The sequence below is a fragment of the Pogona vitticeps genome, chromosome 1 (assembly GCF_051106095.1).
Source record: "Pogona vitticeps strain Pit_001003342236 chromosome 1, PviZW2.1, whole genome shotgun sequence".
NCBI classification, from domain to species: Eukaryota; Metazoa; Chordata; class Lepidosauria; order Squamata; family Agamidae; genus Pogona; species Pogona vitticeps.
The window spans coordinates 244,381,126-244,408,298 of NC_135783.1; the positions used below are offsets into that span (position 1 = coordinate 244,381,126).

Consider the following 27,173-nt stretch of genomic DNA (forward strand, 5'->3'; position numbering starts at 1 on the left):
GAAATGCAGTTATTTAAGGGTGCCCCATCTTATTTTGGGTGCTTATTTTGGAAAAAGAAACTACTGTACAGTGTAGTGGAGCAATAGCAGTGGGGAAAAGGAGAGAAACCCCCCCAGGGAGAAACAGGTCAGTTACTTCAGATGTCTGAAAATTCTGATCAATTGGTCTTAAACGTGCAGGAACAGGCTGGGCCTCGAGCAGTAAAGCGTCGTTGGCAATGGTAGCTAACTTTTCCGACAAGAGGGCGGCTCTTACAAGATCCGGTTCGAAGAAGCGTGTTATTTGGCGTACTCGTCGGCGTCACGCACAGCAACTTTCCGTTCGCAGGCTTCGCGGAGCTTTTTTGTTTCCAGTCTTTTAAGCCTTTTGCGCAGATGTGACCGCAGGAAAACATGGTTGCGAAGGCGTAGGAGGCAGAAAAACGGCGTAGGCCTCAAGCGAGGCCGCCGCCTGGTCCTGCACAGGCCCTTCTGCCCTCCCAACTGGGAGCACGGGTTCCCGTTCCTATCGGCTTGCCACACATTTACAGGGAAAGACCGCCGAAACCACAGACAACAAAACGCGCGCCCTCCGTTCCACCGCCTGGAAACGTTCCTATTTTCAACTGCAACTCCCGCAGTCCCTAGCCAGCGTGGCCCAGCCAGACCCCCCCTCCTCCTCGCGGGCCCCCACATTTTGTCCTCCCAGGCTCTGCTTCTCCAGCCCCGCCATCCTGCTGGAACCCCACGCGCCCCATTACTTGGGAGGAAGCCCCCTGAATCGAGGGGGCGGGCTCACTCCCAACTAAACCCACGTAGGCTTCGGCGGCGGAGGGTAGAGGAGTCCCCACGTTGTGGAAAGGGCACAAATGTTTTTCTTCTCCCTATCCTTCGGGGGAGGAGGGGGGGCGAGAAAGAACCGGGCCCGGAGCCGCGCGCTCCCCTTCCCAGCCGTCCCGCCATCAATGGGGCGGCAGGAAGCGCCTCCGAGCGAGCGGCGGTGCGAGGCAGGGCGTCCTCTCAGGGCGGGGGGAGAGCAGCCCTCCTTTCGGCCCGGCCCTTCCTGGCAAAGAGGAAGCAACTATTGTGTGTACTTGGAGCCCGCTCCGAGGCGCTCAGCCTGCTGCGCCGGCGGCATCGCGACAAGGTCGGTAAGGCTTCAGCCCGCCCGCGCCCTGGTTCTTCTGCAGCTCTCCTCGTGATCCCGAGGAGCCTCGATGCCGCCGCCGTGGGACCCACCTCCTCCCAAGATCGGCGGTGCTCTTTTCTTGCTCCTCTGCTTCGCGGGTTCGGTTTTGTTTCTCTCTCTTTCGGCTTCTTCGAGCCAAGCCTCCACTCCCGGTCATGCTGCGGCGCGGGTTCGAAAGGGAATCGGATCTTCTCATCCGCGGTCGTTATTTGCATCTCTTTCCCCAGGGGTTAACATCAGAGAGGTTTCTCTGATATTGCGGAAGGGAAATTCGGCATAGGGAGTTCTGTACAGTATATGGATCAGTTCCGCGCACCCCCTATCTCATATCTGTAGTCAACGGGAGTGCAGCCTGTTTACAAACAGTGATTGTGGAAAACTAGTCGGGGGTACGTCTGGATTGGTTGGTGCTGGTACTGGCCGGGGGGGGGGGAGTGAGGTGGTGGAACAGGGCTGCGGATCCAGAGGGAGGTGTTGTTTGTGGATGCAGCTAGAAGACGCTCTTTGGGGCCTGTTCTGCGTTTCTCTGCACCAGTTCCGGGGGATATCTGGTATTGACCCCATTTTCTCTCTGCAAATGGCTGTTTCCTGGAGCACGACTGTCGCTCGCTTGAGACCCGGCCTTTCCCCGCCACCCGCCCACGTGCCTGTACAAGCCCCGGGGTGCCTCCTGCTTCCTGGAATGCCATTTTGCATCCAGAATGGCCGTGCACGCGCGCGCGCGCTCAGGGGTTAATTTGTGGACGGGGAGGGAAGGGTGGCGCCGACGGGAGGGTGATCTTCCCCCTTCTTGTAAATAAAGGGATTACTTCGAGGAGTTTACGTAGGCGCTGCATCCATCTCTTCCCAATGGATTTTGAACCTAGAAAGAATAATCTGCAGTGGTTCGCTGCAAGATCAGCTTCGTCTATAAGCGCAGCCCGGTGAGGTCAGAAAGCTAGGCTTGGTACGATTTGAGATGCGGCAACGGGGGAGAGCTTCCTACACTTACTTACGCGTCTAATAAAAGGATGTCATTATGTGTTGTAGCGTCCTTTTGCTGAGACCACAAAACAATCATGGTGATGCCTGGAGATCTGTGGTTTTACTTTCATTTCTGATGTATTGCCATTCCCCTGCATCCCCCATACGCGGGCTATGCGCTGTTGCACCAAGAGGCTGCCCGACCAAACTGTTCATTTAGAAAATGTATGGCTTTCTCCTCGTTGTTACAACGAGGGGGTAAAGTCTGTGCCTCTAAAATCTGAGTGAGTGAGAGGCAGATGGGGAGTTATTGTTTCCTTTTGACCATGTCAGTTTTCTATTTATAGTCAAATATGACACAGAGTAGACCACTCAACCACTGCCTCAGACTGGCTTCCTCCTAACATTTCAGTTAGAAGAATAGTCAGTCAGAACTTTGATTGACTCATATAGTCTTGTGCAAAAATGGGAACGTTTTTAAGTACAGCTCCCAGGTTACCCTCGCCTTGCTGGCTGGTTGAATCAAGGAGTTAGTTTCGAAAAAATAACTTTTCCCATTTATGGTTTTGTGATGCAGGTGTGCTAGCATTTGTTCACTCACTCTTACATTTCTTCTTCATTTACTTTTTTAAAAAATCAAAAAGTGAAAAACCTCTTTGAGGCTGAGAAAGAGAAGCTGTGGGTGCTGGTGGGCTATTCACAACTGGAGAGCTGTGCAAGCTTGCACAGTTATTTCCCTAGGTGCAGCCTTGGGAAGGAGGTTTCCGCTAAATCAGAGTGCTTCTGGATCTGTTTCCTTTAGACAGTGTTCCATTTGTCTTTAACCAGCTGAGACCTGTGCCTGGTTTTCATTTTTCTAAACCTCCCAAGAGGTGAGATGGCATATTTGTTCTTTCTGCTATACTGTATATATTGCATGGCCCCAAGTCTTCAGAAAGAGCTGTAACTCCTGTAGCTGGAAAAGTACTACAACCAGACTTACCAGTTCAAAATCCTTTACTCAAATATACAGGGTTGCCTGGCTGTAATTCTGCCCCCAACACCCCTATCAGGCTTTTAAACTAAGTATTGCCAGCATTGATCTCGATGCTTTATGCACATTCAAGTTCCTGCATGCCTTAACACACATTTTTCTTTTTCTCCCTATCTTTGAGATTTCTACTATGTTTGACCAACGTGTTTTCTCCACATGTGATAGTAAGGAAAAGTGTATGTCGACAGACAAGTGGTCAGAAGTCTGAGACCAGATGTTTAGATAGTGGCTTTTTTTAGTCTAAAGACTTAACGACTAAACAACAACAAAATTGTTGCTGAACTACAGCTCCATAATCCTTGACCACTAGCCATGCTGGCTCAGCCTCATGGGAGTCAGAGTCCAAGAGTATTTCCATTTTTAAAATGCCATATGAGATCTTTGTGTTCACAAAGAGAAAGAAATATCACAACTTAGACATGACTGGGGACTTGGTACCAGGACAGATCCATAGAGGAAAGCATTGAGATTCTCTCTCTGCCCTACTTTACTGATGTGTAGGTGATTGGTAATGTGTAGGTCCCAAGGATTCTTCGTTGGATCTTCTAACCCTCACAAAGCTTCTAATGTTGCAGCAGGATTTTTTTAAATGATACAGTATATATATTTGCAACAAAAGCATACAGCTTCTGGGGGCTTCCAGGAAAGGGGGCCTCTGGGTAAAGTCTTGCGATATTATTATTATTATTATTATTATTATTATTATTATTATTATTATTATTATTATTATTATTATTATTATTATTATTATTATTATTATTATTATTATGCTGCATTTCTCCCAACAAGGGACCCAAAGGGGCTCACAACATTAAAATTTACACAATTAAAAACACAACAATTTAAATATTAATAGACAAATCAAACAATATATGATTTAAAATTAAATTAAAAGACTAAAACATGGAAAAGATTAAAATTATCTGCTACTACTAAGAAGGGCTTGAGGCTAGCGTACCTCAAACCTGTTTAATGGTCTTTTTTCCACATTAAACAGGTTTTGAGTTTTCCCTCAACCTCAAAAACAAAAATGGGCAGTGGAGGCCTAGGCACATCCTGTTTAACATTTCAAGGTCTAGTGAAGCTGCTCAGGCCCACCCAAGTTATCAGCCCCTGCAGTAGATTAATAGATCACATTAACAGATTACATGTGAAGACCAGTTTCTTTCATTTTGAGGTCTTCAGGATAGGGCAGTGTTCATGTCTTTGGATACTCTTTTGCTAGTGCAAAAGGGTGATACGAGATGTTGCACCTGAGGCCCTTCAAAGTTCATCGGGGGCCCTAATAGCACACAAACGGTTATAAATGAAACTTTTTTATTTTTGTTTTTATATGTTTGTCAAGTGATTTCAAATAAATGGTAACACGAATAATGGTTCCTGAGGTACATGAAATGTTCAGAGTGGTTAACGTTGCCACCCACCCAGTTAGTTTCCCTAGACAAGCAGAGATCTGAGCCCAAGTCTCCTGAGTCTTGGTCCAGTGCTCTATCCACTATACCACTGGTTCCCAACCTTGATTAACCCAGGTATTTTTGGACTGCAACTCCCAGAAACCCTGGCAAACACAGCTATTGGTGAAGGCTTCTGGGAAGTCCAAGAATACCTTAGTTTCCCAAGGTTGGGAACCACAACACAAAACAAAACTGGCTTTTATAAATGAGATATAGGAACCCTTAATACAAGGTATACAGTATTTGTTTCAACAGTATCCAGTTAGGAGTCATTCTAGAGTCTGGATGATACTCAAAGCAGCAGTTTGCAGAGAGACATAAGCCTGCTTGAGCAACAAAGACAAAAATATTTCACTGTTATGACAGACATTTCAGGGTGAATGTTCATGGATTACAAATTCAGTTCTTCAGAGACGTGAAAGCAGCAGTTTTTTTTAATGGATTAATTTGTCCTCTGGGAGGCCTCCAGGAATAGTGATTTTTATGTAAGGGGCTTTAAGAGTCCCCTAAACTTTAAAGGGATGGGGCGGCGCTGCGGGTTAAACCGCAGAAGCCTCTGTGCTGCAAGGTCAGAAGACCAGCAGTCGTAAGATCGAATCCACGTGGCGGAGTGAGCCTCCGTCGCTTGTCCCAGCTCCTGCCAACCCAGCAGTTCAAAAGCATGTAAAAATGCAAGTAGATAAATAGGTACCACATTGGTGGGAAGGTAACAGCGTTCCATGTCTGGTTGCGCTGGCCACGTGACTGCAGAAACTGTCTTCAGACAAACGCTGGTTCTGTGGCTTGGAAACGGGGATGAGCACTGCGCCCTAGAGTTGGACATGACTGGACTAAATGTCAAGGGGAACCTTTACCTTTACCTAAACTTTAAATAGTCCCAGCTTGGGACTTCTTGATTCTTTTAAAGGAAAGTGCTGGAAATGGCCATTCCAGATTCCGTACTGTGCATACTCTGCTGCGCCCCCCGTCCCAAATTTTGTCCCTTCTTCCCAGCTACATTTCTGTTCAGACCAAAGGTAATGCTAGTAGGCTACCCTCTTTCTTGCATGTGATTTCTACCAAAGAAAATGGCCTCGGAAATTTTGATAGTCTGCAGTGTTAGTAATACTGTGTGAGAATAATCTTGCAGCAATGATTGCCTGTTCTAGATCCATCTTTGAGTGTGGTTTCTGTGGCTCTTGTAGATACCCAGTGATTCCCCACTCTAGTAGAGGAACATGAGAGGAGCCATCTCCCGCTATCATCAGCAGGGTCGGTCTTACCTTTAGATAGGATGAAGTGGGTCATCTCAGGCAGCCAATTTTGCATGTCATAAAATGGTAGTAAATTATTTATTTTATCCTTGTATTTTGACTTGAAGTTGTGGCACCTCTGACCTTGTGGACAGGAATTGTTGGGAATGAAGAGTCAAAACAAATCATGTACTGTACATTCTTGGCTGATTGTTGGGCCATGTCCTCCCCCTGCTCCCATCTTTGCATTAGGGCAACACCTTCTGCACTGAGCTGCATCTGCCTGCAAACACTTCTCTGCTGGTTTGTCAGCCTGAGTACCAGACCTGCCATCTCAAGATATTTTAATGCCATGGAGAGCAACATGGAGCTGTGACTCAGGCGCACGTTGTGAAATGGCCGTGGCTTGACTGGAAACTGTGTTGCAATCCCAAAGGGAAGGAAAAAAGAAAAAGCCCCACATGAGTCAGCAGCTGGAGCCTGGATGTCAGTTGTAGCAAGCCATTTGAGGTGCAAAGAAGCTGTTTGAAGACTGCCTCCTGGCCTACGCCTGCAGGATAAGCCACATTTTCTTCTTCTGTGTGCATTGTGGAACTCTTTAAAAGTAAGTAAAGCCCTTTTTTTCAGTACTAGATCTGGTAGGCCATTGCAGCCACTGAAGGTCAAGTTACATAACCTTCATGTCCTTTGTTGGGATCCTCCAGTTTTCTTGCCCTGGGGACCTTCTAAGTGGTGGTTCTCTACCTTTTGGCAACACTTCACCCAGAGGCCCCCTTTTCTGAGAGCCTTGCCCACGGCCTATAATTTCAAATGAGCAGCCTGTCCCCTGTCAGTCTTTGCTTGCCACCTTATTTTCCTGTTCATTCTGGGTTTTTTCCCCCACCCTCCTAACATCAGTTCACCTTAATAGGGCTATTGTAAAAAAATGAAACTTTCCAAGTAAGAGTCAGATCGGACAGTGCAAATGAAAGCTGGCCTGTCCGGGAGTTACTGCAGGCTGCTACTTCTTTGGGACTCCACTACCCAGTCAGCTGATTCTCTCTTTTGGTCTCCCCCTAGCAACATGGGCTCCATGTTCCGCAGTGAAGAGGTCTGCCTGGCCCAGCTCTTCTTGCAGTCGGCTTCAGCGTATGCTTGCATCAGTGAACTGGGAGAACGAGGCCTTGTGGAGTTCCGCGATGTACGTTCAGAAATGCTTGCCGAACCCTTCAGTGGGGAAACCAACGCAAGCGTGTTTAGCCTTTGCAATATCTGTACAGCAAGAGCTTACCCACAGATAAACAAAATATGTGGTTTTATTTAGGGCGGCATTTAGCAGATTGGGAAGTATAAGTCTGTGTTACTGTCTGGTGTCTTCCTCGTGTGTTTTAAGTATATTTTCCCACTGCACCCCTGAAAATTTAACAGCTTAAAATGTGTTAGTCTGCATGTGGAGAAAAAAAATGATGGCTAATATTTTATCTTTTCTAGAATGCTAATAAAATATCTGTGCTTTATATAAGAATAGCTTGCAGTATACAGTACTTAGATTCAAGGAATATTTCTAGTTGTATACAGTTGGCTCTTTCTCCTCTCCCTTGGCATTTTCAAGAATGGTGTTTCATTTTTGTTGGAGCCACAGCAAAATGTGCAGGGATGTCTACACCTGAGACAGAAGAGTTGGTGTCTTATTCCTGAGGAAACAGGGCTTGAGGTTGTGCAGAAGGGAATAGACAACTAATAGTCAGGGTAATGGTGAGACAGCCTTGTGTAGTTCTTAACTAGTGATATATTTCTTGTACTTTCAGTTGAACCCGCATGTCAGTGCCTTCCAGCGACGTTTTGTTGGGGAAGTGCGGCGGTGTGAAGATATGGAGAAAACCTTCAGTGAGTGGCACACATATGTGGGGGAACCAGGGGTGGGTTGTCTGATCATTGGTGATGTCTTGAATCAGTGGTTCTTAACCTTTTTGAAAGAAACGCCCCCTTGAGCTATTGAGGAAGTTATCATCGCTCCCCTCCCCGCGGTGATGATATCTTATTTATTTGTTTGTTTGTTTGTTTATTTAAGACACTTAAATCCAATGACCCCTGAAAACAAAATTAAATTCCAAGAAAATGAAATGCCCCCCAAAAAGTAACATTTAATGATTTAGTTGCAAGTGAATTTTAAGACGCAAAAAGAAATATAAAAAGGGCATAAAAACAAATGCAGGAACTAAAAATTTCAAGACAAAAAGTCTGAAACTAAATTAAAATTGGAGGAAAATATATATTCATGCACACTGTAAAAAGGCTGCAGCCATCTTCACAGGTTTGGCTTGCTCCAGCGCCCCCCTACCGCCCCCCTTCTGCTCCAGCGCCCCCACGCCGCCCCTTTTCGTTCTACCGCCCCCCTGAAAAATGAAATTGCCCCCTGGGGGGCATTATCGCCCACGTTAAGAACCACTGTCTTGAATAATTGGGTTCCCATAGGATGTATAAGAAGACAGCAGGGCCTGGCGTGCTCTGGTCCATGGGGGTCACGAAGAGTTGGACACGTCTAAACAGCAACAAAGGATCTATAAAACTTCTGAAGGCAGTATGTTAGCTGCCTGGTCCATTTGTGACTAGCAGGGGACTGGGAAAGGCTGCCAGAACTTTGCAATCCAAAGTTCTAGCAACACAAATAAATTGGATTAATAAATCATGAGGCTGAATTTTTTTGTGTACAAGCACATGATTTGGAGCCTTAATGCAATTTCTGATTCCTGGCTATTGACAGTAGCACATCCTTACACAGTCTGCTTGTTTGTCTCCAAGAACATGTAGAGGAATCGGGCAGTTAACCATATGAGTTGCTGGTTGTTGTAATTTCTGTTTTATAGCCTCTACCACTGTTGCAATTTCTGGTCTCTTCTTCATTTACTATTAGGCTTGCTAAAACCATTGTCTATTTTTAATGCTTTGTTTATAAGACTACTTTATAACTTATAAAGCAAATCACTATGTATTTCATCTCACATTCTGCAGATAGAGGGGCTGAGGTGAGAGAACATGACTTTTCTTAAATCATATACTGAATTCCTAGCAGAACTGAGATGGAACTGGGACTGTCCTGATTCATATCCCTAGTTTCTGAGCCACTTTGCCACACTAGCTGCAATGTGGCTAAAATGTATTTAGATAGTTTAGAGTAGACCTTTGGTCTAGATAGGCTGGGTATAAATCTAAATAAATTAATAAATACAAATAAATAGTTCAGAACATATTTTTAGTAGGAAAAAACAAGAGTCTTGTAGCACTTTAAAGACAAACATAACATATTTCTTATTGCATCTACTTAATCTGATGCATCTGGCAAAATTTTGCTGCTGGTCCACACAATTGTGTGCCCTGTAGTCTTGAAGGTGCTACCATAAAATCATATAATTGAGTTGGAAGTCATGTATAATGCCATCGAGTCCAGCCCCCGTTCAATGCAGGAATCCAAATCAAAAGTATATCTAATTTTCTCTTGAATGCTTCCAGCATTGGAGCGCTTACCACCTCCCAAGATATTTGTTACCATTGTTGTACTCCTTTACCAGTTAGGATGTTTTTCCTGATTCAACCAAAATTTGCTTCTTGTAATTTGAGCCCCTTATTACATGCCCTGCACATTGGGATGATTGAGAACAGATCCTGCCCCTTCTCTGTATGACTGCCTTTCTAGTATTTGAAAAGTGCTATAATCTGTCTCCTCAGTCTTCTTATGTCAAGGCTAAACATGCCCAGTTCTTTCACTCATTCCTCATATGGCTTGGTTTCCAGTCCCTTGATCATCCTTGTCGTCGTCCTCTGAACTTGTTGCAGTTTGTTAGGATCCTTATTGAAATGCAGTATCCAGAACTGGACAAAGTATATGAGATGAGACCTAACTAGTGCTGAATAGACTAGTACCTCCCGGGATTTGGAGACTATATTTCTGTTAAGGCAACCTAAAATAGTATTTCCCTTTTTTTCCAGCCACATCATATGTTGGCTCATATTCACAGTTCCAAGATCTCTTGTATGTACTACTCTGTTTCCCTGAAAATAAGACCTAACCTGAAAATAAGCCCTAGTATGATTTTTCAGGATGCTCGTAATATAAGCCCTACCCCAAAAATAAGCCCCAGTTAAGTGAAACCCTGCCCTCCACCATTGTGCAGCAACCTGAAGAAGATGACATGACTCTAAAATAAAACATCCCCTGAAAATAAGCCGTAATGCGTTTTTTGGAGCAAAAAATAATATAAGACCCTGTCTTATTTTCAGGGAAACACAGTATTAATGAGCCAATAACCCCCACATCTTGTAACTGTGCATTTGGGTACCGCTCCCCACCCCAGGTGTAGAACTTTGCATTTATCTCAGTTAAATTTCATTTTGTGGTTTCCGACCCAGTGCTTGAGCCTATCAAGATCTTTTTGGACTTTGTTTCTGCCTTCTGGGGTTTTAGCTGTTTCACTCAATTTTGTGTCATCTACAGCTTTGATAAGCATTCCCTGCACCCCCTCATCCAAGTCATTAATAAAAATGTTGAGGAGAACTGAGCCTTGTGGTACCCCCTTTGTTATCTCCTCCCAGTTTGACAAGGAGCCCTGCAATTCTTTCCTACTTGTCTGTATTCTTCCTTTGTGGTCTGACCTTTCCTCCACTTCCTGTATGTGCCTTGTTTATTTTCAGACCTTTCTGATCTTTTTGTCAAGCCACATTGATCTCTTCCACCTTTTTTCTTGTTGCAGTTGTTTGTAGTTCTGCCTTTAAATTTTTGTTTTTAAGAAACTTCCACCCAACTTGGACTCCTTTTCCTGTTATGACACCTTGCAATGGAATAATACCAGGATAACTGAAATCTCCCATTACTACTATAGTGTGTCTCTTTGAAGTTCTTGCAATCTTGTCCTTGATTGTCTGGTTGGTATTAGATCCCAACTACCACATTCCTTTTGTATTTTGCCCCAGTTATATTAATCCTGATGCTCACAATGGGACAACCAATCTCATCCTCCTGTATTTCTGTGCAAGAATGTGTAATCTTGATATATACTGTGACTCCACCTCCCTTTCTATTCTTTAACAACCTGAAAAAAATTAATGATTTCCTTTGAAGTTCTTATTTTTGACATACTATATCCATGTGTTGTGTTTAATTCATTTGGGAAGCAGTGAGTTTACAGAAATGAAAAACATTGGATTGTAAAATACAAACAATAATCTCCCTACATCATTGGGTGTAGTATATATACTACTCTTCTATACTTTTTCTAGCATTCTGGACCCCCACAAGATCTAAATTCAATTGTATGCAGCAGAAAGAAAAATATATTTTTCTGACCTCTATTCAGCTTGAGAGGGTTCAAAACTTTCTCAGTTTTTGTAAAGGGAAGCTTTCAGCATGTCATAATGATGTAGTTTTCAAAATGTTTAGGATCTTGCATTTGTAGGAAATTCCAAACTTTTGCAAACCTCTTTGAAAAAGCCAGTGAATTATTTTAGCTGTGTCTCTGGCGGGTCTGGAGAACTTGTGACTGGCCAAGTCAGATGCATTCCCCTAGCTGTGCAGGGTTTATTAGTCTCTGCTGTTTATACAGTTTCCAAGCGGCTGACAGGGATGGGAACAGGGTGGGACCGGTGTCCCTTCCGATGCTCTTGGGCTCTGACTTTCATAAGACTGAGCCAGCATGGCTAGTGGTCAAGGATTATGGAGCGGTATTTCAGCAAGTTCTGAAGGGCTCCGAGCTCCCTTCCTCTTCCTTGCTGGGCTGTGAGGGCACATCTGGTGATCTGTATGACAAGTTGTTTGAGTCTGGTCTTCTGTTACCTTACGAGGAAGTGGCAGTCCTGTTTGCTGAGGCTCACCATGACCCTCCTTCTCCTTCTCCAGCATTTTTGGTGCAGGAAGTGCGGAAGGCAGGACTGTCACTAACGCCACCTGAGGTGAATCTGCCGGCTCCATCATCCCGTGATGCCCTGAATATTCAGGAGCAGTCAGAGACACTGGCGCAGGAGCTGCGAGAGGTGAGCCACAATCGTGAAGCCCTCGTCAGCCGGCTGCAGGAGATGCGGGAGCATGTTCAAGTGTTGCAGGAAGGACAGCGTTTCACTGGTCAATTGGTAAGTAATCCTACTGTACGCCCACCACCCCTTCCTCTTTGTTCCATTTCCGCCTCTCTGAGTGGCAAGTGGTCGTGGTAGTGCTTGGAGCAGAAGGGGCTCCAGCTGTGTCAGGTTGGATGAAATGGGACTCTGTTTTTCCAAATAAATGTTTTGAGGATGGAGTACATGCTTTTGCTTCAGAGCTGCCAGATGTACCATGAGGCAGACCTTGTTCTGAATGGTGTGGTGAAAGATGACATGTGGAGAATGACCAGGAAGGATGAGGAGCATTGTTAAGGTGACCTAAATCATAGTTTCTGGCTTCTAAATGAAACCCTTCAAGATGTGAGCAGAATGTGATGTTTGTTTGTTTGTTTGTTTTACTATGCCATATTGAAACATAGCTGTTGCAGAGATGCTTTTACTCTGTTTGCGTATGTCAGGAGGTAGAAAAGGCTTAAGTCTTGTATGAAAAAGAGCTCTCGGGTGCGGAGAACCGAATGCTGTTCCCTCTCCTCTGTTTTACTTTTTTCTTGATTTGCTACATTGTGCATGGCTGCTATATTGGATTGAAAATATGAGTAGTCTGAATCTAGTTTGACCCTAGGAAATGTGGGCTGTATCTTGAATTTTCATTATTGCAAGCTGTCAAAGCCTGAACACATTACAGTATGGAAAGGAGATGGGTGGCCATTGGATTTACAATTCATGAATTTTGGGGTAGTTTCCAGTTCTTCTCTGACAGACTCTTCCCCTGCCATCAGGTACCATTGGGATCGTCATTCCAACACGCTTTTTCTGACAGAGATCCTCTCCTTGACCCATCCATGGCACAGCGGATTGACCTAAGAATAAAGTGAGTTGTGAGGGAATGATCATTCACATAGGGCGCCTAACATCTATGTGGGTTGCTGGGCTTGTAGAACAAACCACGCGTTTGCTGTGGTCAAAAAACACAGCTTTGGAAGATTCTTTATTTACATAGTGGCTCCCAGAATCTCCCAGGCAATACAAAGAGGCATGACCTCTTTTGGTGATACATTTGGACATTCAAAGGTGATTTCAGCCCTCTCCACAGCCCTGTTTTAGTCCCCGCTAGTCTTTTTTGAAACAAAAAGTGGAATAACCTTCAAATGGCCAATCACATACCCCAGAAGCTTGGGTGGGGCTACATGTGGCCACGGTTAGTCCGATTTTTGGGGCAAGGGCGGATGGGGTCCCTGGGTGGCCTCTGTGCAGCCCATTGATCTCACTTTGCTTACCTCTGTCCTAAGCGCTACTGTTTGTGAAGCATTTGTGTGCTGGAAATGGACACAGCTAAGTGTCTGCTGTGTTGTCATTTCATACTATGGACCCAGCCATGCCAGTGCAATCTTAAATGTGAATTTTGTGTTTTCTCCTTTTCATCCCTCAAGCTTTGTGGCAGGTGTGATCCATCCATGGCGAGTAAATTCCTTTGAACGGCTGCTTTGGCGTGCTTGCCGTGGCTACCTCATTGCTCACTTCATAGAGATGCCGGAGCCTGTTGAAAACCCTGTCACGGTGAGATGGGATAAAAAGAACAGAAGGGGTGGTGAGAGGCAAAGGTAGGACTCTGAGGAACCACAAAACTAAAGGGAGGACAAATATCAGAGGGGGACCTGGCTGTGGATGAAGCAAGCCAAGATCAGCCACCAGGGTCTTCTGTGGTTTTGCCCCAGAAAGAAGCCTAGAAAAGTGCTTCTTCCCCCACCCCCCACAGCCTGGTGCAGAGGCTTCTAGGGAACCTGTCCTCTCTCCTGTGTAGGGAGAGAGCATCACCTGGGTCATCTTCCTCATCTCCTACTGGGGTGAACAGATTGGGCAGAAAATCCGCAAGATTGCCAACTGGTAAGTGCTGTGGTTACTGCATCTCTCCTTTGGCATCTGTAAATAAACATTGCCCTCCTCTGCTGTCTTAGTCTGCTTATTGCTTGTTTTCTGTGGATGATGCTTCTCCTTCTTTGGTGCCATCCTCTCACCCGTCATACACTCCACACCGCCTTACCTTTGCCTTGGTTTGACCTGTAATGCATCCTGTCATACTTGCTCAGGAGGCTGAGGAATTCCAAGAGTTGAAATCCAAACAAAGTAGCCTGTATAGTCCTGACCTGACTTTTTCAATATTTAAGATAAGGGAGATAATCTGAAGCTGAATGTCCTCCATAACCCTTGGAGCAGTTCTGCTTACCTTCATGCGAGTGATTAAGTTACCAAATCATTTTTAACAAAGTGCCCCTTGTGAGCTTTTGCCATCTCCTGCCTTACATTTATTTGTCTGTGTTTGTGTCTGTTTCTGTGTGTGTGTGTGTGCATGTGCACGTTCTTACTCTCTCATGTTCCTTTCCAGCTTTCACTGCCACCTCTATCCATATGCTGATAGTGAGGCCGAGCGTGGGGAGACTCTGCATCGGCTGCACACCCAGATTGAAGATCTAACTACAGTAAGGGGATAAAGCTTATCTTTTCTTGGAGAGTACACTGTGAATGCAGATGGTTAAGGAAACTGGTAGATGGCCAATTCTGGGAAATGAAACATTCTTGTTTTGGTGTTGAAATGAGAGTGTATATTCTTATTTAAAAATTATTATTTATTTGTATGTTTTTTTCCCCCTCATTCATATTGACTAGCCAGTGTAGAAGATCTGGCAGTTTTAAAAATTCAACAGTTGCTTTTCAGTCTCCATATATGTTTCCCTTGTTAATATCCAAACTTCTTCACTGGAGGTACATGGGTGTCTCATCCTGCCTTCCCAGTATACCTTACACTGTGCCCTCTTTCCCCACTCAACTCAGCGGAATGTGTTTGTTCCACAGACTGTAAGTTTGTGGGAAGAATAGCACTGAGAGCCCCACTACCCTCCACCACTCAATTTAAATGCTTTTGTCATGTTAGGCTCAGTGAGATAGAAGCAATCAACAGGATTTTGTTGTACACAGTGGCTGTAGAAGACTGCGATCATGTAGAAAACAAGATTTTTGTTCTGCAGTTACCAATGCAAGTCTGCAGCCTTGGGTGCTACTACATCTACAGGCAATTTTGGGAATGATTTGTTTGAACAGTGCCTTCTATTCCTCCCTCCCTCCTTCCTTCTTTCCTTCCTTCCTTCCTCCATCACCCAAAATCTTCCTTGTGCCTGAAGTCTATGATCTCAGTTTTGCCCCGACATTTCTTCTGCAAAACAGGTTTTAGGCCAGACGGAGCAGTATCTGGACCAAGTGCTGCAAAAGGTGCTCCTGTTGCTTCCTGCATGGCAAGTGCAGATCCAGAAGATGAAGGCCATCTACTTCATCCTCAACCAGTGTAGCTTCAATATCACGGACAAGTGCCTCATTGGGGAAGTGTGGTGTCCCGTGCGTGATCTCCCAGCTGTACAGGAGGCCCTGAGGGATGGATCGGTAAGTGTTACTGAACACCTCTCTGAACATTCCCTGTACATTCTTTTACTCTGCGGTGCCTGTTATGCTCAACATCTCTGCTTATCTTTCCAATGTACTGTTCAGTCTAATTCCCTATTCCTGTTTTTAATCATCAGGCAGGTGCCATTTGTCTGCTTTAGGTGTTAAATCTGACTGGTGTTAAATATGAGTTTGACAAGTTCTGTTCTAGTGCAGTGTTGGGATATGGGGTGCTCCTGTTACAGCTGGTTGGCGAGAATCAGACCCTTTTTGAGGACACGTCATTCCATTCTCCCTCTTCCTATCAGTATTCCATGGCCAATGAACACACTTGGTCTCTATAGAGTTATTTGAGTTGACTCACAGCCCTTAGGGGCTTTCTCTCAAAGTTTAGAGCATCTTCTTCTGGAAGTACATCTGTGCACATAGCCTTAATAATACATTGCATTTAAGGTCTCCTGGGCGTCTCAATCAATTTGAAGCTCCTCAACTTCTCTGCCTGATCTTTTGCCCTTTCAGCACCGCAGCGGCTCTGCCGTGGAGTCCTTTGCCCACCGGATCCCCTGCACTGAGAGCCCCCCTACCCTCATCCGCACCAACAGGTTCACATCTGGCTTCCAGAACATTGTTGATGCCTATGGGGTGGCCAGTTATCAGGAAGTGAACCCAGGTGAGGAGATCAGCAACAGACACCTTCTCTTTCCTCTCAGAGGCCTACTGATGGCTCAGAGGCACATATGCTTGGGGGCGGGGGAAGAGAGCTGTAGGTATCGCCCCCTGATGTTGGAGGCAGTGAGTCTACCCCCCCAATCCCAAAGAAAGGAAAGCTTTGTATTTGATGGGCAGGCTGGCTGTGGCATAAAAAGAGAGAAGAACAAAACCTGGAGTGTGGATTAGGGGGTGCATTGTGATCGGTGAAAGCAGAGAAGGATCTAGGAGGATAACTGTTATATTTATCCAGCTAGATTATAGTTCAAAGGAAAGGAGGGACTGCAGGACATTGAGGGCTGGGTTGTATGAAGCGCAGGTAGCTTGGTGTGTTTTGATGTGAAAGGTTTCTCTGGGCTTCTGATGTGATACTGGATCTGCTTTGCAGCTCCCTACACCATCATCACCTTCCCGTTCCTGTTTGCCGTCATGTTTGGGGACATTGGCCATGGGCTGCTGATGTTTCTCTTTGCCCTTTGGATGGTGCTAAAGGAGAATAGTCCTGGCATGAAGAAGGTGGAAAATGAGGTGAGGCATCTCCAAGGACAGATGCTTGGAGTGGGGGAAAGAGTTGTGGGGAATTCCAGATTTCTGCAACTTGCCCCAAGATCAGACCTGGGAACGCATGTATGTAGAAGCAGGTCAGAGCAGCGTAAATAGATTTTCTTCTCTACCCTCATTTTAGCTTTATTACACACTTGCAAGGCAGGTTATACTCTGACTGGCCCAAGGTTGCCCAGCAAACTTCAAAGATTTGAAAATAGGTCTTCCAGGTCATAGATGGATATTGTGACCCAGGATTGGCAGTATGAGGGCTGCACACAACATAACCTGTCTGATTTTTTTTTGGGGGGGGGGGAATCCTTCCTTGGCCCCTGCTATTGAATTCGTCACCACGGTAGTGACATATAGGACAACCTTTCTTTTAAAACAAGCCATACGCTTCCCAGAAGCCCAGTTCTTAGGAAAAAAATCATTCTTTTCCAAGCAAGGCATGTAGAGAGTGTGCATCTTGTTTAAGAGGAAGGAATTTTTTTTTACTGCTGATGTAGGAAATTTGGTGTGAAGGTCACAGGATGATCCACAATCAGTTTGGGGATGGCTAGTGAGCATCCCCAGAGAGGTCCTCATCCACCGAGTGATATTCAGTTATGCTCTAAGCACTACAGTATAAAACACTACCTCCTAGATTTCTCTCTTGTTACTCCCACACACTTGTCTTTATTTTGATTAAATTACTATTCCCCAGATCTGGCAAACGTTCTTTGAGGGACGATACCTCATCCTTCTAATGGGAGCCTTCTCTGTGTACACCGGTTTCATCTACAACGAATGCTTCAGCAAGGCCACCACCATCTTCCCCTCTGCTTGGAGTGTTGCTGCAATGGCCAACCAATCAGAATGGAGGTAGTATCCTGCCTGTGCCCCAAAGCCATGTTTGCCTCATCCTTTTTCCATCCTCTTCCTTTGCCTCATCACGCTCATATTCAGAAGGTGTCCTTTTCCTTACAGTTGGGACTATATCCACGCAAACCCTGTTCTTCCCCTGAACCCAAATATCACAGGAGTTTTCAATGGTCCCTACCCTTTTGGGATAGACCCGGTAAGTAAATACCGAAAGAACAAATCTGTGTGAAAAACCTTGATATGGCTTTTAGGAACCTTGTTCACTATTGCTTGGTGTGTGAAATGAAGGGTGGTTAGGGGCTCTTTAATTATGCTGGGGAAATTTTCTGTTTTTAGGATTTCTTGTGGGGAAACTATTATTTATTTATTTATTTGTTTATTTGTTTATTTGTTTATTTATTTATTTATTTAACTTATATGCCGCCCACACTACCCGAAGGTCTCTGGGTATTATTTATGAAAACTATTACTTTTCAGTTAGCTTAAAATCAGCTACATGGGTTTTGCTATTAATTTTTGATTAAATTTGTATCCTGCCTTTCAAAACACTTGACATACATAAGTCTTCTTTCCTAGTTCATCATGGCTGAGAGAGAAGGACCAGTCAGTCCCAGGTTGGCCACTGAATTTTGTGACTCGTTGTGCAGTTGAAGCCAGCTCTCCCTAAAGAGAAGGAAGGGAGGCAGGCACTTGACATTCCAGTCTAACCGTTTAACTTGGGAGCCTTTTCCCATGCCCTAAGCAAGTTCTGATTTGTAATATTTAGCTGACCTATAATTAGTTTTTTTAAAATGTTTTATCATAAACCTACATACACTACACATTCCAAATTAAAGAAAATAAAAATTAAACAGAAAAACAAATAAGACACAGTTTTTTAATGCATACTGTTTTAAAATTATAACTATTTGCCCTTCCCCACTGGGACCAATCGAGATCTAAACAATTCTTTCCTTCAATGATTCCCCTTCCCTTTCCAAAATTATAACATTTCTTGCGATGATGCACTTCCCTTTCATTTTATTAATGTATGATCAATAATTTGTGCAAAAGTATGCCTTTTAAGCAGTCCTTTCTTTACTTTAATATTACACATTAATTTATCATTGATAGCTATATTCCATACTTCTTTATACCATTCATTTAACTGAAAATCGTGTTTTATTTTCCAGTACTTCACTATCATTAATCTAGCTGCCGGTAATAAATTAGAAATTAGTTCTCGAGTTGTCCAATTATATTCCTCCTTATGAAATATTGATAAAAGTGCTACTTTAGGGCACACTTTTACATTTTGCTTGATTATTTCTTTTATTTCCATAAATACCATTTGCCAATATTTCATCACACTGTCACATTCCCATTGATTTAATTTCACCAGAGTTAGATACCATTGCCAGACAATTTTATAAAAGTTCTCCTTTTATAAAAGTTCTCTGATTAATACAAGATGCTCTGTATTAACCTCCAGTCCCAGTTGCTGGATTGCAGTATTTGACTAGGAGAAAATAAAATAAATAAAACATATATATATATATCGGTTTTACTGGAGTATTGGTGGAGGATTTTGAAAAGATGTCAGTATTGTATGAGCTTCCTTTATGTCTGGAGGGTCACAGTATTTTCATCCATGTGCTAAGAGATGGTCATACCAGGCAGTGATTAGCAATGGCGGCCAGTCTCATTTCATCTTTTCACTAGCTGTGTGTATTCACCAAAAGCAAGAAATTTTGAGAAACAGAAAGCGAGTTTGGGAAGCATGTGTTAGATCTTTCCCTTTCCCTTTGTTCTGTTCGTGGTCACTGAAAGACTTCCAGTATGCTGCTGTTGGCAGCTTCCTTAAGATACATGTGGCAATTTCAAATAATGGTTACAATCTGAAGAGTCCCTAAATGTTGGACTTCCATTCCCCAAATCCCCTAGCCAACCTAATCAGTGTTTCTCCTGACTGAAGGACTCTGGGAATTATAATCTCTAAAAAAAAAGGTCTCCAAGCTTTGATCTCAGGCTCCCTTTCCCCCATGGGAGAGAAGACTCTCTTGCTTGCTAAGCAACGTCTCTGCTGCAAGTGCTGGGGTAAAAAAGAAACAAATCTTATCTAGCCATTTCACATTTCCCCAATTCCAGAAAAGAAATGAACAAAATTATGTGCACCTTTAGTGAAAGTGAAAAGAACAAAGTAATCTGAATCTTGGTTTTGCCTGCAAGGTAAAATGAAATAAGAATTATAGCTCTGGTTTTAATCTAATATTTGTAGCCAGTCAAAAGAATTGCTGCCTTCTTTTTTTGTTTTTTGTTTTTGTTTTGGCTGGGTTGTTGTGCGCATTTGTGATGCTATTTTCCCTTCCTGATTACAAATCAATAATCCTGATTATTTTCTCATGCATTCCCTTGTCTTTTGAAAACTACCAATGAAATTGCCAAGTTTATCTAGCAATCTCTATGAATTTATGAAGCATTGGACTTTTTAAAAATGGAAATTTCTCAGGGAAAGCACTGCTTTAAAGTAGTGTACTTTTCTGTCAAGTATCCAGATGTGGCTCAGGATGAGACTTCTAGGTCTGTCAAGATTATAGTAGTCCATTATCCCCATTTTTTCTTCTTTTCCCTTTGGAAAATACGTCCACAGTCTTATGTGTGTGCGTTTCTTTTCCTCCTACTCTTGTGAATCAGATCTGGAGTCTGGCTGTCAATCATCTCACCTTTCTGAACTCCTTCAAAATGAAGATGTCCGTGATCTTGGGCATTGTGCACATGACCTTTGGGGTCTTTCTTGGTATCTTCAACCACATGTAAGTGCCTGGCTATTCCTGTGAAGGAGGTTAAGGAACCCACCATTATTCCCCTTGTGTTGTGTGGAAATCCCATGTTGCTTGAAGTTGGCAAAGAGGTTACCAAGACAGGGCTAGGTGACTTCATGGAATGTAAAGCTCTGCCTGGCTGTTAGTGCCAATCCCTGAGGAACCACAGTTAGTGTATTTCACTAGACTTTATGTCTCACAGAGGCATCTTACAGGCGACTGTGGGGTGCTAACCTTTGGGCCAATCCAGCAGGATGTTTATATGTCCCTGAGGATTGTCTAGAACTCCTTCTCTTGGTGATGTTTACTCTTTTCTACCTGACTTGCAGCCACTTCAAGCACCTATACAAAATTCTACTGGTTTTCCTTCCGGAGATGGTCTTCCTGCTGTCCCTCTTCGGCTACCTTGTGGTCATGATCTTTTACAAATGGGTGATGTACAATGTTTCTAATTCTCGGTGGGCACCCAGCATTCTCATCCACTTCATTGACATGTTCCTGTTCGCGGAGAATAAAGCTAACCTTCCACTCTTTGAATACCAGGTAAGTGCTTGTGACTTTGTTAAGTTTCCTCCCCAGGAAGTACTTCCTCCTCCAAGTTCCCTGAGAGTTTCCTCCCATTTTACCCTGGCTTGTTCCACCAGGACATGATTGCACTCAGAATTTGCCGGACTGAACAAGACAATGATGTACTCTAAATAAACTGAGACAGTATATTCCAATACCTCTGAAGATTGCTTGCAATAGGTAGATTATCCTATCTGCCGAATGGCATAAGCAGGCCAGTGGGATAATAAAATCAATCAGTCAATCAATCATAGAACTGCAGAGTTGGAAGGAGCTCTATAGATTATCAAGTCCAGCCCATGTCAAAGAAGCATAGTGAGGAATTGAACTCCCAACCTCTGGCTCTACAGCCAGAGACCTAAACTGAGCTATCCAGCAGTTCTGGTTGCTTACAGAAGTATTTAGTTGAGCTAACTTTGGTGTTCACCTTCGTTCATTCATCATCTGTGGGATGAACTGCGGCTTAATTTGCAAGCTAGTTTTCGCCGGCAGTGTTACCAAACGTTCTTTAGATGTGGCCGGTTCTGTGGCGCTTGATCGGTGATGGCTGTTTCACAAAGGTGAACCGTTTCTTGTCACCGGCTGATGACCTATCCACAAATGTAAATGGCACCAAGTGATGAAGGTACATGTGTGAATTGACTAGTGAAGTCAGTTCCATGACTCCATGAAGTCACAGCGCTGGTTGAGCTGGACAGAAGTTGACTTGCTAGGCTTTAAGTAGAGTGAACAAATGAGAACCTCGGGAAGAAGACAAAATGCATCACCCGGGGGACCCCCTCTACCCCCAAATTGGGCTATGTTTTCTCAAATCCTAAATCCATTATTGCCTACTCCTTTTCATTTTCTTTTTGTATATTTCTGGTTGCCTTTGCTCTGATTTGAAAAAATCTGTTATCAGTACAAGGAATTGGCACTTAACAGAGGAACCCAAATAGCATGACTTCCTTTTGTGGTGTTAGGAGTGCATCCCTGTTTATTTGACAATGCTTTGTTTTGAAGCAGCATCAGGTTTGCTATATTGCTTGTCCCTAACACTGTGTCTGTGATACGTGACCCCTTAAAAGGACAGTACTAGGTTTGTCTCCTTCGTTTCCAGCTGACAGACTGTAACATTTTGATCTGTCTCTTTGCAATTATATTATTGAGTGGAAAGGCTGGATTATTCTGTTGCAACAAAAGCAACGTGGAATCCTGTGGCACCTTAAAGACTAACAAGTCTAATTTGGCCTAAGTGTGAGGAAAAAAGAGAGAGGACGATGCCACTCAGATCTATAATCAGGCCCATAGTCCTCCCCAAGTAACGATTTGCTTACTCCTCTGCCAGTGGGTCTCTAGCCCAGCTTTGAGTTAGGAGAGAAGAGGTTGCTCGAGTTCTCTCATTTGTTGCAGGTCCAAGTGCAGATCGTGTTGGTGGTGGTGGCCCTGATCTCCGTGCCTGTCCTGTTGTTGGGGACGCCCTTATATCTCTGGTGCCAGCATCGACACAGGGCTTCTCAGTTCAGGGTAAGACTCTTTTTCTGTGCTTGAGTTTGGGTCTCTAGTTCATATCACCTCTGCTATTTTGCCAGGCCATGGTCAGTGCCCTTGCGTGGGTTGACTGGTATGGAGCCCTTTAAGAAGGGGCTCAAAGATTGGCTGTAGCCCCTGAGAACTACTTAGGTACCTCAAGTGAAGATGTACATCAGGGATGGTGAACATGTGGCTCCCCTATGTTTTCAGACTGTAACTCCCAGCATCCCTCACCATTAGCTATGTTGGCGCAGCCTGATGGGAAATGCAGTCCACCAGCTTCTAGAGCAGGGGTGTCCAACCTTTCACCTTCCCTGGGCCACATTAGAAGATGAAAATTTGGTTTGGGACGCACATACATTTGGTTTGGACCGCATGAGGGGGGCAGCCCTAGCCGTCCTCCGCAGCCCCGCTCCAAGTGCGCTTACCGGCAGCTGCAATCTCAGAGGGCAGAGGCTGCCAGCTTCGACTCTGGCAGCTTTATGGGGCCGGAAGGGGGTCCACCTATTGACGGGGACGACGCAATGCAGTCACACAGCCCTCCTGTCCCCTCCCCTCCCACTCCTTCCTTCCTTCCCTCTCTCCCCCTCTGCTGTTGTGACATGCCCCAGCCACATTCCAGCCACAAGCGCCGGCAGTGTAACTTGAAACTTTGGAATTTCTTTAAAAATGAAAAATTGCACTGGGCCGCATTACGAGCTCAGCTGGGCCGCATGCGGCCCTCGGGCTGCGGGTTGGACAAGCCTGCTCTAGAGGGCTGCATGATACATCCCTTTTGGGTGGCATATGGTAAGGATAGCAGAGCTGTGGGGTTTGTGTGCTTTAAAATGTCATAGTATAGAATCAGGATGGAAGCCGGGTAAGGCAGTGAGAGGGGAAGCTGTTCTCTCTGTGTGTGATACCTTCATTTATAACTGAAGGCCTGTTCTGGGATGTTTCCAGCCCAATCCCTCCACTGCAGAAGAGCATCAATCTCTGTTAAACTCAGAGCCAAGCAGATCTGTCAATGTTGCCGAGGATGATCTGGATCGCGCAAATCACAAACAGGAATTGGAGGTAACACCAACTTTTGGGAACTTGCTTAACCTTCCCCTCCTTCCAGTTTAAGCATTTTAAAACTGCAGAATTGCCACCTACCTGGAATACTTCATTGTTTGCTTCATTCAGAAGCACTGAAACAGGTCAATCTATTCTTAAGAACCTTGAAAGGCCTACTTCTATTTTTCAAATATGTAATGAAATTACATATTTGTGTGTGTGTGTGCACGCGTGCGCGCGTGTATGCGCGCGCATGCATGAGTCTGTGTATAAATGCAAATGCCGGAAGATGCTAGATGAGGAAATTGTAAGCTTCACATTCTTAAGAAGCCCTCCCCATTTTCAATTGTATTTGAAAGGACCTACCACAGAAGAAAAAAAAAGTCTTAAAGCAGAGAAATTACTCTGAGGAAGCTCTGCAGGCCAACAGAGAACTAAGAAAGTAACTTCCAGTCCTTAATTCTAGCAGATCCACGGAGATCTCCTGATTTCCTATTCAGAAAGAGTTAAGCTTTGACAGTACAAGAGCTTGAAACATGTTTTGAGTTCTCAAGTCTTGTGACTCTGTAAGGGTTGCTGACGAGAAGCCATTGCAATGGTTCATTCTCAGACCTCTGTTATTGGAAGAGCCCACACAGTTATAAAGCAAATTATTGCAGCCTGTTGAGGCTGTGTACCAGGACAGCTGCTGGTGGGTCCCTCTGGGTGTGGTTCAGACCAAATAGAGAAACGTGTATGTACTCAAAACATTGGTCCTTTTCTTAAAAGGTTGAATAACTGAATACTGTGGAAAACATCCAGCTTTTTATTATGTTTCATATTCCCATCAATCAGATGTACATCAGGACTTTGTCTAAGGTGGGAGGCTTTGCTTGGGAGAGGAAGGGACATGGTTCCCCTGTTGGAACTCTTTGCATGCTCTTGTGTGCACCGTAAGGATGAGGAGGTACGGAATGCTGTAAAGGCAGACACACAAAAGCAAAACCTCAGAATCTGGCTTAGTATGGTCCTCTCTTTTTTTGGCAGTGTGTTGTTTTCTGTAGAAATCAGTTTGGCCTGGAAGTCTCTAATCTAGCAGTGAGAAGCCGTGGCCCTCTGGGTGCATTTGGACTAGAACTCATGACCACTGGCTGTGTTTGCAGAAGCTGCTGGGAGTTGTAATAATAATAGTTGTCTTCTATCAAGTCAATTCTGACTTACAATTACCCTTTTCAGGGTTTTCTAAGTAGAGAATACTCAGAAGTGGTTGACCTTTCCCTTCTTCTGGGGGGAGCCCTGGGACTGTGCAGCTTGCCCAAGGCCACCAAGGCTGGCTTTTTTTGACAGGAGGCACGGTGGGGAATCAAACTCCCAATCTTTGCCTCCACAGCCAGATGCCTGACTCACTGAGCTGTCCAGCCAGCACTGGGAGCTGTAGAAGAAGAAGGGGGAAAAATCAGGAGGGACACAACTGCCCACTCCTGCTCTGCTCATTTACAAAGAATCCTTAGAGCCTTAGTTTCTTTTCCCGTTGCCTCTTGCCCCCAAAACATTACCTTTTGACTCTAGAAGGAGCTTCAGGGGACTCTCCTTCGGGTCCTTGGATCCCATTTCCCAGTAAGACAGCAGTGCGGGGCTTCAGGCTAATCCTTGGCCGCATCCTGATGGTTGCCTGTCTCCCCTTCAGTTTGACTTCTCCGATGTGTTCATGCATCAGGCGATCCACACAATTGAGTTCTGCCTGGGCTGCATCTCCAACACTGCCTCCTACCTGCGTCTCTGGGCTCTCAGCTTGGCCCATGCACGTGAGTTTCAAGAGGGGTGGGGGTGGGGAGGCACAGAACAGGAGGCACACATCTCTCGTGGTGATGGTGGGGGTGGTGGGGCAGCGACGGGTAGAGGTTGTGGCTGGCAGGTGCCTCTGAACCTTTAGAGAAAGCTCTGTGTGCACATGTGAGCGCACATTGGTGAGGAGTCTTTGCCTTCAATCGTTCCTCTCCCCCCCACCCCCAAAGGTTTCTGGTGTGCAGTAGGGAGGGGGGAGTGGATGTTTGGCTGCCCTGCGCTTCCTTGACGGTCCCTCCCTCCCTCCCTATCCGCAGAGCTCTCGGAGGTGCTGTGGAGCATGGTGATGAGGAATGGCTTCCGGATGACGGGGTACCAGGGTGGAGTATTGCTTGTGCCCATCTTTGCTTTCTTTGCGGTACTGACGGTGGCCATCCTGCTTGTGATGGAGGGGCTCTCGGCTTTCCTGCACGCTCTGCGTCTGCACTGGTAAGACCCTTATGTGCACATTAGACCCCTTTTTCCTCCCAGTTCTGTTAGTGATGCATAAGCTTGTGCGACAGCTGCTACCTCATCCCTCAGCTTAGAGTGCCTTGGCCTTCACTCTTGTGCTGCGAGATTTGGACAGAGCGGGACCGCTAAGATGATCCTCCTCCAAGGGCCAGGCCTGGTGTTCTGGGTGGGAGGGAGGGGCCGGGCATGGCAGAAGACACTCCCAGCAGTTGACTGTTGGTTGCAATGACTGGGGTTGCATTGGGTGGGTTACAATCTGTGAGTTAGTCCAGTAAGACATGTCCTGATCAAACTTAACTTTTTTCAGGGTGGAATTCCAGAACAAATTCTATGGAGGTGCCGGGTACCGGTTCCGCCCATTCACCTTCACTGAAGACATCTGGGACTGAGAAACTGAGCGGATTCCTTCTTCCCAAAGAGGAGTGATACTTTGTGCCCTCGTGAGCCAGTGGAAAAACAGATTGGCTTATGCTGCCTTTTATTTTTAACTTGACTGACTTACCTTTTGCTTCTCCTTTTTCTACCAGCGGTGCCTCCTGTCCTATGATGTGACAGAGCTTTTTTAAATCTCATCCCTTAGTTAGAGGAGGAACTGCCTACCCCATTTCTCACTGTCCATCCCAATTAAAGCGAGGTCCTGTACTGCCTCGCTGATGAAATATCAGTACAGTATTTGGAATGGAATTCTGAGATTAAGGGGAGGGTTTACAGAACCTGCTCCCTGCCACCTTCCTTCCAGGACTTGCAGCTGAACCAGCCTGCTTTGTGCATATTTTAGCAGCTGTAAAAATGCTGCTAGGAAGGATACCTGTGGCCTTAAGGAACATCAGAATATGGACGATGCTACCTGCGTGTGCTTGCAGAGCTACCGTGTGACCCAGGCTTATTTGCAGCAGTAGCCTTCTTCATTTTGGAAATAGACAGTATAATCGTAGCAGGGGTCAATTTCCAAGAGGCAGGTTCTCCCAGAAAGACTATTCCTCTGGTAAGGAATCTGAGCATAAACTTCACAAGCCAATACATGAAGTAGAGCTGTAGATTAGATCCAAAACTTTCTTCTGATTTGACGGTTCTGTATATCAGCACTTTTAGTTAACATGCTGATGGCTAATATATGCAGGTTAGTCTAGCAATGCTTGGCCTGTTCCTAGTAGGAAAATCAGATGCCAGCAGCAAGAGATCAATTCAGCTGGCATTTATTTCCAAAGACAAGGTGCTTGGAGCATGAAACGCAGAACAGTTTTCCTTCATATTGAAGGCAAGGTGGTCCTAGCAGCACCTTTCACTCCCACTGCAGAGGCCTGCATTTGAAGAGAAGGACAAGTGCCATGAGCAGGCTTTTCTAGGATTCTGTGCCAACCCCCCCTCAAATTTTGTCCCATCACTGTAACCACTAAATTCCACAATAAAAACATAAAGTCTCCCTGCATTTTTATATTTGCTTCTCAGGGTTTTTTGTTGTTGCTTGTTGTTGCAAAGCCTGTTTGTCAATTAGGCTTTGCAGAGCAGAGTTTA

The 27,173-nt window shown here is 44.9% G+C and overlaps 1 protein-coding gene across 2 annotated transcripts; it reads left to right on the top strand.

Moving 5' to 3' along the window:
• The first annotated feature begins 1,008 nt into the window (after positions 1–1,008).
• Positions 1,009–27,093, top strand: TCIRG1 (T cell immune regulator 1, ATPase H+ transporting V0 subunit a3). 2 transcript variants are annotated; one of them, XM_072985374.2, is made up of 21 exons: positions 1,009–1,126; positions 6,103–6,454; positions 6,910–7,030; positions 7,638–7,716; positions 11,720–11,949; positions 12,696–12,787; positions 13,347–13,473; positions 13,718–13,800; positions 14,300–14,393; positions 15,136–15,348; positions 15,868–16,018; positions 16,445–16,584; positions 17,306–17,463; positions 17,569–17,659; positions 20,137–20,255; positions 20,594–20,807; positions 22,224–22,337; positions 23,286–23,399; positions 25,048–25,165; positions 25,463–25,634; positions 25,966–27,093. In XM_072985374.2, exons 3-21 carry the CDS (start codon positions 6,914–6,916, stop codon positions 26,045–26,047), a joined length of 2,508 nt encoding a protein of 835 aa, XP_072841475.2. In that variant the 5' UTR covers positions 1,009–1,126; positions 6,103–6,454; positions 6,910–6,913; the 3' UTR covers positions 26,048–27,093. The 2 variants fall into 2 exon arrangements, with proteins under 2 accessions (XP_072841475.2, XP_072841476.2); XM_072985375.2 differs by having other exon boundaries at positions 1,019–1,130.
• The last annotated feature ends 80 nt before the right edge of the window (positions 27,094–27,173 follow it).

What these genes read in the sequence shown, in the direction of transcription:
- TCIRG1 (XM_072985374.2), top strand. Translation starts at nt 6,914, where the DNA reads ATGGGCTCCATGTTCCGCAGTGAAGAGGTCTGCCTGGCCCAGCTCTTC. An exon ending in AGCGTTTCACTGGTCAATTG is followed by an intron (nt 11,950 to 12,695) that starts GTAAGTAATCCT and finishes CCCTGCCATCAG; the next exon opens with GTACCATTGGGATCGTCATT. An exon ending in CGGATTGACCTAAGAATAAA is followed by an intron (nt 12,788 to 13,346) that starts GTGAGTTGTGAG and finishes TCATCCCTCAAG; the next exon opens with CTTTGTGGCAGGTGTGATCC.